General features: G+C 41.4%; 1 protein-coding gene across 1 annotated transcript in view; it reads right to left on the minus strand.

The window, feature by feature from the left end:
* si:ch211-243j20.2 (uridine-cytidine kinase-like 1) overlaps positions 1 to 13,811 on the minus strand; it is a 133,643-nt gene that overhangs the window by 114,728 nt on the left and 5,104 nt on the right. Inside the window, exons 2-4 of the mRNA XM_060914176.1 lie at positions 8,345 to 8,547; positions 2,583 to 2,689; positions 2,079 to 2,249 (exon numbers count right to left, since the gene is read on the minus strand). Coding sequence (XP_060770159.1) covers positions 2,079 to 2,249; positions 2,583 to 2,689; positions 8,345 to 8,547 — 481 coding nt within the window. The remainder of the gene's footprint in view (positions 1 to 2,078; positions 2,250 to 2,582; positions 2,690 to 8,344; positions 8,548 to 13,811) is intronic.

The raw sequence follows: 13,811 nt of genomic DNA on the forward strand, positions 1-13,811 counted from the left end.
CCCGGAGGAAACCCACGCAGACACGGGGAGAACATGCAAACTCCACACAGAAAGGCCCTCGCCGGCCACGGGGCTCGAACCCGGACCTTCTTGCTGTGAGGCGACAGCGCTAACCACTACACCACCGTGCCGCCCCGCTCTGACAAGTTATAAATTATAAAAATATTAATAATATCCAGCACATTCAATAAGAACTTCAGTTTCCTAGAAGTACCTTTCTGTACCATTAATATCTACATTACCTAGTGCGTCAGGTAGTAAAATAAAGATAAACATCCACCATCAAAGAGGCTGTAGTTATTCCCAATGTACTTATACCTCCATGCAGGGCTCAACATTAACGGTTGTCCGACTGTCCGGGACAACGAAATGTTTGTTCCGGACAAGTCAAATCCACATCTGTCTGTCTGGTGGGAAAAGTTAAATTATTCCCAACTTTCCCGGAAGTTCTGGAAGTCTCTCGCATATTGATAGTGACACTCTGACGCCCACAGATTAAATACAACATCCCGGAATGTCCAGCGAGCGAGCACGAACGCATGCACGCGAAAGAGAGCGAGCACATCCTGATTGCTCGGTCTTGTTAAGTAGACCAATCAGTGTTCTGTGTAGGCAGGTTTTACGTCTTCTCTCCCGGACAGAGAGTCTGTCAGTTCAGTGTATCCAGGAGCATCATGGCAGAGTGCCCAAAAGAACAATAATACAAAAATAAATAAATAAAATAATAAAAAATAATGAGGGTGTTACGTGCTGTGCTGTTTGTAACAGTGACTTTAGTATTGCCCATGGTGGAGTAAACGATTGTAAAAGACACATTGAGGTGAGTTTAAGTGTCATTTGTTCATGTGCATATTATTTATATGAGCTGGCTCGCTGCCAAGGCTACATGATGAGGCCAAACTCCTTGAAGAGTTCCTAAAAGTTGCAATAGAATATAAAAAAATTAGTTAAATAATAGTAATAAGCAGTTTACATAAATAGTACAAGTACTCCACATATTTTGTCACATTTTCTCCATATAGGCCGATCAAATTTGGTTTCCAGACCAGAGAAAATTACTCAAGAGTATTACATATAACTGTCCCAGACAATATACAGTAGTAAATGATACCTTATGCTTTTATACATCTTTTAGGGACTGCTGAAAATCACCAAAAAATATTTAATAGTAATTATTCCACAGTTATATCAATAAAGTTCCAACAAAACTAGTTCAATCCCCTCAGTGATCCAGCCGTGTTATTGTTTATGAAATTCCGGGGAAGCCGAGTACAGCAGGTGCGTGTGTAAAAATAACCACGTTGTAATATAGATTATTAGACTTAAAATTCACTGAAATCGAAGAAATGGTGATCAAATACCTAAAAAAAAATAAATATCTGTGGCAAATCATTTCATTTCATTCAGACATTGTATTTTTCTTTTGTATGGTTCACATTAACACAATGTCGTAAAATATTTTATGGGAATTTTACGACAGTGCCCAACTCACTTACGGTTTGTTTTCATTCACAAAGTGATTCTGTCTCCCTTGTCACATCCAACTTGTTTTCTTTCGGTTTTGTTTCTTTAAATTAATTTATACCTTCACATTTTACTGGATTAATCAAGATTTAACTGTATTTCGTCCAGAAGTTTTGAATTTGAGGGAGTCTAACGCTTAAAACTGCAGATCAGGTCATGGGTTATAACAACACATGCACCATAATGGGGCATCGGATAGTTTCTGTTTATTGTTAAAGTTTGAGTTTTGTTGAAAAATTATAAACTATTAAAGCATAATGATTATCATAACTGTACCTGCTTTGTGATAAACTTTGTTAACCACTTTCCTTTCATTGAACTAGTAAATACATCATAATAAAAAGGTTACGGTCAGGACAAGTGAAAAATCTTGCTGCTTGTCCGACTGGACAAATGGATTAAAAAGTTAACGTCGAGCCCTGCCTCCACGATGTGTCCTGAGCAAGAGTTTCCCCAGCACTCTGCTCAAGAAAGCTCACCCTAAAGACTACTGCATCACTGCTAAAAAGGCACGTAGTCATGTTTACAATGAAGGTGTTATCACACACACTTACCCACTCTTTGCGACGGGCGTGCGTGGTGAAGTCGTAGACAGGCACTTTGATGCTTTTGCCCTTCTTCAGTTTCCTTAAGACTGTTACAAGCAACTCAAAGTCAAAAGCATCCGGATGATCAAAGTTGTACTCGTTCCTAGCTGCAAGCTCCTGTTCCTCTTTGCTCAACACCTTCAAAAAGTGAGATCAACTTATGAAACAAGATGACATGAGACCACTACACACACACTAAACGCTTCACCTACTAAAAAGCACATGCTGTGACACGGACTTACCTGGATCAACTCTGTATCAATTGAATAACACAATAATAAATAACCAAATAGAGGTGAATACCCAGCACTCAAGAATTAGACAGAACCCAGTTGAGAAATGAGAATGTTTAGGATTCTGTAATGCAGAACTAAAAGCTGCAGACTTGGGGACAAATTCAAATGGGGATAGTTTCAAAAGAGGAGGCTACAGATTCCCTTTACCCACCTACTTTATTATTATTATTATTACCTTGTAGAAAGAGTCCATCGACAGTAGGACGACCCACGGAACATCCAGAGCCTCAATTATCTTATTGGCCACCGTGGTTTTCCCTGAGGCGCTACCACCACACAAACCTGTAGGACCCAACACACACACACACACACACACACACACACACACACACACACACACACAAATTCACATATTCAGCAAGCTTAGAGCTATGAACATTTTAACTGGATACAGAACATAACTTTAGAAAGTTCACAAGCAGGTTCTTTATTAATAAGAGTAATCCAAGAGCACAATATCCCCCTCTGGCAACTATGCCATAACTCTGGTAAAATGTGACCGAACTGAATGAAATTGCATTATGCGTATTACCAACATATAACAAAGACTCCTGTCAAGTTTCGTGAAATTCCTCCAAAAATTGTGAGGAATTTCAGAAGGTAAGTACCATTCCTGGGACGGACAGATGGACGGACAGACGTCGCCACGACATAATCCCCCTCTGGGCCTTTCGGCCAGTGGGGGATAAAAATGAGAGGAATATTTCTAATGGGATTAACTAACACAGCCGCTGTAATTATAGCTGTGTGCCTACATCAAGGGTTCTCAAACAACAGAACACACCACAGAGTGGCTTGGTTTACAAACAGGGTGGTGACAGGAACTCTCCCTGTCTTGCACATGCCATTTCATCTTTATCCACCATCCTGACACTGTGATAAAAGCAATAAAAATGAACACACTTCTCTGTATGTTCGAGGCCGTTTTCTCTTCCAGGGTGAGAAATGTCTAGCTGGTTGTGGTATTGGTTGAATTGAATCAAGTATGTGCTTCAAAACTGAACAGTAGGCTCAACATTGATCAATGAAACGCCTGCCATATTTTAGGATTCCAGTTATTCTAGAGGACACCATATTTATTAGTGATGTCTCTGCCAAGCTGAAAAGCATGGACTGCTGCTTAAAACTCTGAACCTACAGAATGGCAGATCTGAGCTCCAGGAAATCATTAAAGAGATGACAAGGTAGAAGCCAACTACCATGGGTCAGGCATATACGTAATAACTTACGAGGAAGGGAGGACAAATTGTGACGTAGGCATGCCAATCTCTCCAGCAGATCAGCTCAACACATACTATGGTCGCTCTGACGTGAATAATATTTACTCGGCTATATGACTAAATGTAGACCAGAACAGCTCCACGAGCCTTTTCTATGGCTCAATTGGATAATACCTTCAAAGCAGAAAGCCCAAGGACCTAATGACATCCACATACAGGTCCTCAAAGAGATGTTTTCATTCTGTCCGCCATTCCAGTATGCTTCATGATAGAGGGAGACAAGACACATCATCCACAGAGACACCGACCTCCGTCTAACATCAGCAAATTGACAGAAATGATCGTGGACGACAGGAAGGCCAAGAATGGACTACATGCACCCACACACATCATCTGTGGAACAAGCCAAGAACCGATGACCTTACCTGGTCCCTCCACACTGAGACAATAAGGCCTGCCTGCCACACACACACACCACTTCCTCCAGAAGCATCTTGAACCGGTTCTGTTCAGGATTCTTTGAACCTAGGTGCCAGCGAGCGAACTAGCCTCCAGCAGTTTCAAGTGGAACCAACATAATCAAGGATGCGTCATGAACGGAGGGTGTTGCACAATCACAATGGAAGTAAACAGTAGTAGCAAAATGGCCAATCGCATCGATTACCTGCGAGCTTTTGTTCTGCTGTTGCAGATTTTTCTTTTCACTCCATTTTTTTCTGAAGATGCATCCTTTTCCGTTGTGTTCTCCATTCCTGTGCTGTACTTCCTCTCCAAACTAATGAAACGCCCACTGATGTCATTACGGTTCGTGCTGGAAAAACCAGCGATGTTTTGATTCCAGCTAGGAACCAACTTTTCAGATTCTGAACAAGGTTTTTTGTTTTTTTTTGTCAAAATGCTCTGAACAGGTCAAGATTTGAAATCTGTTCCCCATTGGTGAAAAAGGGGTAAGAGGACATCTTGACTGGGTGTATGGCAGTTGCTCCGCCCACAACTGCAAGGATCTCCAGAGAGTGATGAGAACAGCAAACTCATTACAGGCTACAAACACCAAGGGATAAAGGACATCTATTGGTCTTGGTGCTCACAAAACCACCTCCGATCCACCTCAGGTCACCCAGCACACAGACTATTCTCCAGAGCATCACGAATAATCCGACTAAAGTACAGTGCAACACCCTGCACTGATTATAGCATTTCATTCATTTCCCAATACGTGTATTGCATATATTGTACTCGAGTGTTCTTTTTTTTTTAACAGTAATCTATTCGTTAATCAGTGTTTCTTGAACTTTTTCAGACCAAGGACCACTTTATCCATTAAAAAAAAAAAAAATTATTTTATATATATATATATATATATATATATATATATATATATATATATATATATATATATATAAATAAATCGCGGACCACTTAACCCCCTAAATATCCCAAACAAACAAACAAAATGAGCCTACTTCAACAGTATATTACAAATTATACACTAATGAAATGACAGTTTTACAAATAGCATAGTCAACTCACTCATCGTTGTCCGTATCTTAATGGCAAGGATGGTGCTGCTTATTCTGATACATCAGTGAAGCAACGTCTGGCTCCAAACTGGACAGTTTTAATCTCCTACTGGGGACCGCATTGATCCAGTTGCGCTGCTTTGTTTTCAATCCAACCAGAGTGGAAAATCCAACTTCACAGTTGTACGTGGTTGAAAATGGCATTAAGTGTTTCAAAGCAGAGTCAGCCAGCTCAGGATGTTCAGGTTGGATGTGGACCCAAAGTCTGTCAAGCATTTCTCTTTAAATGTCATCTTCAGTACCCCATCTGATGCAATTTCTATGAGACTATCAACCTCTCTTGGTGATAGCTTGGAACTGACGTGCTCAATGGTGCTTGTCTCCAGATGGATTTCTGATTTCACTCAAAGCCCACATCTAATTCTGAGAAATAGCTCCCCAATGGCAAGTCAAATCCTTGCAGATGCTCCTTAAAGGCTGCTACTGTGCTGCCATCCAGGACCTCCTTGGCAGTGAGAAAAAAATCTGCCAGCATTGGGAAAACCACTGAATTCTTGGCGATCGAAATGCGCATGCCACAATTCCATCTTGAGGCATGCGGCTTTAATTTTGTCCTGGACAGCAAAGACTGTGAACGCTTTTCCTTGCAGCGTTAAATTCAAGGTATTGAGAGTGCTGAAAATATCAGCAAGATAAGCCAATTTTGCGAGCCATTGGAAAGCATGCATTCTGTCATGCAGTTCATTACTTTGATGCAGGAATAACTTGACCTCATCGCGCAGTTCAAATAGACGGGTGAGAACTTTCCCACGCGATAACCAGCGAACTTCAGTATGAAAAAGAAGTTTCGTGTGCTCGCTTCCCATTTCTTCACACAGAGCTTTAAAAAGATGCGTGTTCAGTGCTTTACTTTTAATCATCATATTAACCATTTTCGCAGACTCGTCCAGGATTGTTTTAGGGCACTGGGGCATTTTTTTTTCACTGCCAGTTGCTCTCTGTGACTGCAACAGTGTGTTGCTGTGGCAGATGGTGCTACTGCGCCCGTGATCTTCGGGCCCTTATACGGCACTGCATCACATACAGGCATGCTTCTGTATTGGAAATCACAAAATGGGCTCAGGAATATTTCCACAGAACATTATCTGTGAACACAATTCACCGTGCCATCCGCTGTTGCCAGCTAAAACTCTATAGTTCAAAGAAGAAGCCGTATCTAAACATGATCCAGAAGCGCAGACGTCTTCTCTGGGCCAAGGCTCATTTAAAATGGACTGTGGCAAAGTGGAAAACTGTTCTGTGGTCAGACGAATCAAAATTTGAAGTTCTTCATGGAAATCAGGGACGCTGTGTCATTCGGACTAAAGAGGAGAAGGACGACCCAAGTTGTTATCAGCGCTCAGTTCAGAAGCCTGCATCTCTGATGGTATGGGGTTGCATTAGTGCGTGTGGCATGGGCAGCTTACACATCTGGAAAGACACCATCAATGCTGAAAGGTATATCCAGGTTCTAGAGCAACATATGCTCCCATCCAGACGACGTCTCTTTCAGGGAAGACCTTGCATTTTCCAACATGACAATGCCAAACCACATACTGCATCAATTACAGCATCATGGCTGCGTAGAAGAAGGGTCCGGGTACTGAACTGGCCAGCCTGCAGTCCAGATCTTTCACCCATAGAAAAAATTTGGCGCATCATAAAATGGAAGATACGACAAAAAAGACCTAAGACAGTTGAGCAACTGGAATCCTACATTAGACAAGAATGGGTTAACATTCCTATCCCTAAACTTGAGCAACTTGTCTCCTCAGTCCCCAGACGTTTACAGACTGTTGTAAAGAGAAAAGGGGATGTCTCACAGTGGTAAACATGGCCTTGTTCCAACTTTTTTGAGATGTGGTGTTGTCATGAAATTTAAAAATCACCTAATTATTTTGGTTCATCTATTTTATTAGAATCTAATAATCTACTGTAAAGTGTATTAATGTGATGCAACATCACTCCCTGTTACAGATGGGAGCCCAGGAATTAAATAAACGCAATCAAAAACTGTTTTTAATTGTAGGTATTGTATTTAAAACTGTATGGATGTACCAGAAGCCAAACCATGCATGCAGGTCATTCTCAGTCAAAAGGGATTAATGATCCAAAAGTGGAGTCTGGGTGATTAACACAAGAACTTATTGCCATGTTTGTGTACAGAAAACAAGCAAGTTATTAAAACCAAGAAGTACACTCAAAGGAAGTGGATATAGAAACCACTCAATGGGATTAGATCCTTGCATGCTAACACAGAAGGATTTTTCCTAGGAGTTGGAAAATTATCCATCCATTGAGTTCCCCGACGTCTCAAACTACCTGGTGCTGCAGACATCGTTCTATACGGACACACAGATGAAAACCTGGAAGAGCATGGAATAGTACAACTTTTTTTTTTTTTATATGCGGCTGGGTTAAAGATCTGGGGATCAGGACACTACAAGATAGACGGCGGTAGACGGATCTAAGTGCAGGAAGAGTGTTCATTACCAGGTGTGATATTTACAAAAACAAACGAAAGCAAAGCAGAATATTTAAACAGCGTTATAAACACAGCTCGAAACCAAACATGACCGTGATAATGATGATACTTCGCAAAGCCTCTGTGAAAACAGCATCCGTATCTGCATGGCTGATCGTGCTCAAATTAGTATCAGGTGTTTCCCATAACAACCGGGTCCCAAGAGCACAGCGCACTCCAAGTGTGCACGGCTGCTCAAGCTGCGCCCGACTCAAGCACACAAAGGCGTGACAGTCAAGTGTTCACTTGCTGTGTGACCACAACTTTTAGCTCACATGTATATCGCCATGCATCGCCACCAAAATGCCTCATTTTCATCGATAACCCATCGCAAAGCATCGCGAGCTGTAGTGTGACCTTGGCTTAATGAGGTGAACGCGACATCAGATGCAACCCAGCAATTGTACCCTACTACAAGTAAAAATCAGCTTCAACTCAAAAAAAAAAAAAATTGCGGCACAATAGATGGCGCTTCACCCAGTGGTTAAGAAACACTGATCTAAAACAATCCAAAGTACTCATGTACCAGTTTATTAACATAATTTCTTACTGAGCAGGTAATATTTACGAGGAGTGAGAACAGCATTAGCTCAACCGTAGCAGGCTCTGATATTAATGAGATTAATTCACGTACCTATAACAAAAGCCTCTTTAAAGCTGGTCCCTGTGACATTGTACCAGGGTGGACGTCCTGCTGTGTAGATCGTCCTTTTATTGGTCCTTAGGAGAGGTGGCTCTGTTTTACTCTGACTTGTGGTCCTCTTTCGTGGAGACAGTGATGGGGTCAAAGGGCATGTGTGCCTCAGAAGGCCATCAAGAGAATCCTCACCACTGCCACTAAAGTGTAGATGAAAAATACCTCAACTGAGTGTATCAACATCAACATACAGGGAAAAAAAAATAAAGACTTAAGGGATGCACCAAATGTTTCACTTTTTTCCTGATATTAAATCCCACTGATATATCATCTAGCTTCTCTGCAAGCTTACATTACCAAGTTGTTTGATATCACATCACACAGGTCATGTTTTATGCTCTAGATCTAGGTTGTGTTAGTCAACAACATTAAACATGTGCTGCACCCGCCAGCAACACATCTACGTGGCATGGCAATAAATTAGCTCAAAATGGAGGATCGGAGTTGCAGTCAGCTCTGTGTTTTAGTATAGTGGAAATAGGGCCATCCTTAAAAAAAAATCCGTTTCCTGTCCACCAGGTGAGCAAAAAAATTTTCAGTAGGGAGGGATTTTTATATATATATATACAGTGGTGCTTGAAAGTTTGTGAACCCTTTAGAATGTTCTATATTTCTGCATAAATATGACCTAAAACATCATCAGATTTTCACACAAGTCCTAAAAGTAGATAAAGAGAACCCAGTTAAACAAATGAGACAAAAATATCATACTTGGTCATTTATTTATTGAGGAAAATGATCCAATATTACATATCTGTGAGTGGCAAAAGTATGTGAACCTCTAGGATTAGCAGTTAATTTGAAGGTGAAATTAGAGTCAGGTGTTTTCAATCAATGGGACGACAATCAGGTGTGAGTGGGCACCCTGTTTTATTTAAAGAACAGGGATCTATCAAAGTCTGATCTTCACAACACATGTTTGTGGAAGTGTATCATGGCACGAACAAAGGAGATTTCTGAGGGCCTCAGAAAAAGCGTTGTTGATGCTCATCAGGCTGGAAAAGGTTACAAAACCATCTCTAAAGAGTTTGGACTCCACCAATCCACAGTCAGACAGATTGTGTACAAATGAAGGAAATTCAAGACCATTGTTACCTTCCCCAGGAGTGGTCGACCAACAAAGATCACTCCAAGAGCAAGGCGTGTAATAGTCAGCGAGGTCACAAAGGACCCCAGGGTAATTTCTAAACAACCGAAGGCCTCTCTCACATTGGCTAACGTTAATGTTCATGAGTCCACCATCAGGAGAACACTGAACAACAATGGTGTGCATGGCAGGGTTGCAAGGAGAAAGCCACTGCTCTCCAAAAAGAACACTGCTGCTCGTCTGCAGTTTGCTAAAGATCACGTGGACAAGCCAGAAGGCTATTGGAAAAATGTTTTGTGGATGGATGAGACCAAAATAGAACTTTTTGGTTTAAATGAGAAGCATTATGTTTGGAGAAAGGAAACCACTGCATTCCAACATAAGAACCTTATCCCATTTGTGAAACATGATGGTGGTAGTATCATGGTTTGGGCCTGTTTTGCTGCATCTGGGCCAGGACGGCTTGCCATCATTGATGGAACAATGAATTCTGAATTATACCAGCAAATTCTAAAGGAAAATGTCAGGACATCTGTCCATGAACTGAATCTCAAGAGAAGGTGGGTCATGCAGCAAGACAACGACCCTAAGCACACAAGTCGTTCTACCAAAGAATGGTTAAAGAAGAATAAAGTGAATGTTTTGGAATGGCCAAGTCAAAGTCCTGACCTTAATCCAATCGAAATGTTGTGGAAGGACCTGAAGCGAGCAGTTCATGTGAGGAAACCCACCAACATCCCAGAGTTGAAGCTGTTCTGTACGGAGGAATGGGCTAAAATTCCTCCAAGCCGGTGTGCAGGACTGATCAACAGTTACCAGAAACGTTTAGTTGCAGTTATTGCTGCACAAGAGGGTCACACCAGATACTGAAAGTAAAGGTTCACATACTTTTGCCACTCACAGATATGCAATATTGGATCATTTTCCTCAATAAATAAATGACCAAGTATAATATTTTTGTCTCGTTTGTTTAAGTGGGTTTTCTTTATCTACTTTTAGGACTTGTGTGAAAATCTGATGATGTTTTAGGTCATATTTATGCAGAAATGTAGAAAATTCTAAAGGGTTCACAAACTTTCAAGCACCACTGTATATATATATCTCGATGGATAAGAAATCGCAATGCTGTGTTTGCTTTTTCTTTCATCTCATCTCTAGCCGCTTTATCCTGTTCTACAGGGTCGCAGGCAAGCTGGAGCCTATCCCAGCTGACTACGGGCGAAAGGCGGGGTACACCCTGGACAAGTCGCCAGGTCATCACAGGGCTGACACATAGACACAGACAACCATTCACACTCACATTCACACCTACGGTCAATTTAGAGTCACCAGTTAACCTAACCTGCATGTCTTTGGACTGTGGGGGAAACCGGAGCACCCAGAGGAAACCCACGCGGACACGGGGAGAACATGCAAACTCCACACAGAAAGGCCCTCGCCGGCCACGGGGCTCGAACCCGGACCTTCTTGCTGTGAGGCGACAGCGCTAACCACTACACCACCGTGCCGCCCCTTTTTCTTTCAGTACTTTTTTATTACAAAAGCAGACACATTTAATAAAATACGACTGTTTAATCAACTGAAACTTGTACAAAAACTTTAAGTTAGCAATTTAAATGCTGACTGCAACATTTGCAAAACTTTTACAAAGGTACTTAAAATGTCCGACACACGGACTTTTTGTAGTTCTAAATCGAGCGTTAGGCCGAGTTCGGATGAAATTACACTTTTAAAATGTTCACTGAATGATTTGGTTTTCTGAATCTTTACTATTTTGTTGTTCGCTAGAATACCATTTTGCGATTTCACACTTAAGCAAATGTTTGAAAACTCCGGATCTCCTTCCTTCATGGTGGCTGCCATTTTTTTGTGCCGCACGGCGCATACGCAGAGCTGATTCAGTTCTATATTCTGCGCGGAATGCAGGGCTTTCCACAAGCGCCGGCTGCCGGCCATACAGCCGGCTACACAATTAAATCCAGCCGGCTACTTTAATGACTATTATTTTTGTAGCCCACAGGCTCTAAATATTAATTTTCTATTTTAATAAAATTAAATGTTTATCTAACAGACTGACAATAATGTCAAACTGAACCGCACTCATTTAAAGTTGTGATTCGCGCTGTTTGTACCGATAATAACCACAAATTCCCCGCCAACTTCGTTGATCAAGGGAGAGTAACTCATCCGTGGCCCCGACATGCGGTGTGTGTGTGCGCGCACTCGGCGGAGGCAGTAGTGCGTCGGAGGGAACAGAAGCAGAGATAACGCTTATTTTGTCTCCGGTAAACCAGTCTTCTCTCGTTCAATTACGTGCTGGCATCAAAAGACACTGTTGGTTGTAAATGAACCCAAACTGAGTGGTTGGAGTGTATTTTCATACACAAATGGAGAAATGTTGGCTGAGTGTGTAATTGTGTCGCCCCACTGCAGACCGTTGTCGTTGTTAATTCATAGCATGCTCAGCTGCGTGAATGTGTCATGCACCGAAAATAAGAGATTTACAAGCCAGGAACGCCTCATGATGCAATACGCAAGAAAAGAAAGAAGATTTACTGCCATTTTACTTTGTATTTGAGTAAAGTGAATAAATAAATGGTCTATGGAAAATACATTTAATCCTGGGAACTGCGTGCACAGGAGTTTATTTTGTGTTTACTCCCCCCGGCTGGCTACTTATTTGCCATGGCTGGCTAGTATGAGCCTTAGTGGAAAGCCCTGGGAATGCGGAAATGTCAAGTTCGATTTTAGATTTACGAACCCGAAAAAAATGTCGAAAAACCGGCGTTAAAAAAAAATTTCAACCACACAAACGGCACTCACCCGGCCGGTGGACCGGAAACAGAACATTTTTTAATAATGGCCTAGCGATGAGACCGATAGCCTTCCTGCGGTGACGTCACAGATGTCAAGGTCCTTCACTCAGACCGCTACCTATGGTATATGAATCGTTTTAATCGTAAAAATTACTATATTAGATTTATTGTTAACGCTTAAAACTATTCCTATGCCATTCTTGAGGTCTCAAGACATTTATAAACAAAAAGTGAGGCCATGGTTCTGCGTATCTCCTTTAAGAGCATCTTTACACTTGCTCTTTAGCCCTAAAGTGCAACATTATCGGGAAACCTACCCCTGACTGGTGTTCAATGTCCATCAGAAATGCCTTCGGAACATGTCACTGGAGCAATCTTTATCTGGGCAAGGCTACAAATAAATTATTCCATGCAGGGCAAGAGAGAGTCCATGGACTTGAGAACCCCTCAGATTGAGCTCCTCACATGGCATTTTATGTAGGTGCAGGTGAGGGAGTACAAATATACCTTCATATCCACTCCAGGAATCCACACACAAACCCAGAAAAAGACTGGAGCCTCATGTGAGTAAGGCTTTCATCATATGGACATGACCATGAACTCTCTAGTGAGTGTAACTGTACAAACACGGTACTCAGTGGTGCCTGACTTGTTGATTGTGAAATTCTTGTGAATGTTTTTAATTGTTATTTATTCCCACTTGTGTGTCAGGGAAACAAACAGATCCTCATTATTTAAAAAAAATAACTGCCGTTCATAATTCTCAGATACGTTCACTCTGTCGACTTTGAATGTTTATTAATTTGTTAAAATAAAAAAAAGTTTAACTTCAACAGCACAGACTCTAATACCGTCTCTTGAAACGTCACTGGACAATGTCTTACAAGCTACTTATGTACTCAATAGCCATGTTTTCATTAATCTGGAAAAGTAGAAAAAACACTTGAATTTCAGTGAAACTCCTAAATATCGCAAAAACGTTTTTCAGCCGATTTGATAAAGCAATGCAGCATTACACAAAATTAAAGTGGAAACATTTTTCACGACATCACATGAGCAAACGCAAATGTCACCTTTCTGAATAAAAGCGCGCCCTGCAAGAGCGACCACGAGAGGAGTCAAGTTTATTTTTTATCGCGCTTTTAACAATAGATACTGCCGCAAAGCAGCTTTACAGAATTTTAATGACTTTAAATATGAGCTAATTTTATCCCTAATCTATCCCCAATGAGCAAGCCTGTGGTGACAGTGGCAAGGAAAAACTCCCTCAGACGGCATGAGTAAGAAACCTCGAGAGGAACCAGACTCAAAAGGGAACCCATCCTCATTTTGGTGAAAACACACCTTTAATCACTTCAACTTTCTTTCACTTTTATATGAAAACAAACCACACGTGCGCACTATTGCCGTCTTATGTCATGCCAGAGTCGTGTCCAACCAGATCTTATTCTACTGGATCTTCTCGGAATCTGTAGCTGAGTAGGCTACTGTTGTCTGACTT

Source organism: Neoarius graeffei, chromosome 2 (genome assembly GCF_027579695.1).
Source record: "Neoarius graeffei isolate fNeoGra1 chromosome 2, fNeoGra1.pri, whole genome shotgun sequence".
NCBI lineage: Eukaryota > Metazoa > Chordata > Actinopteri > Siluriformes > Ariidae > Neoarius > Neoarius graeffei.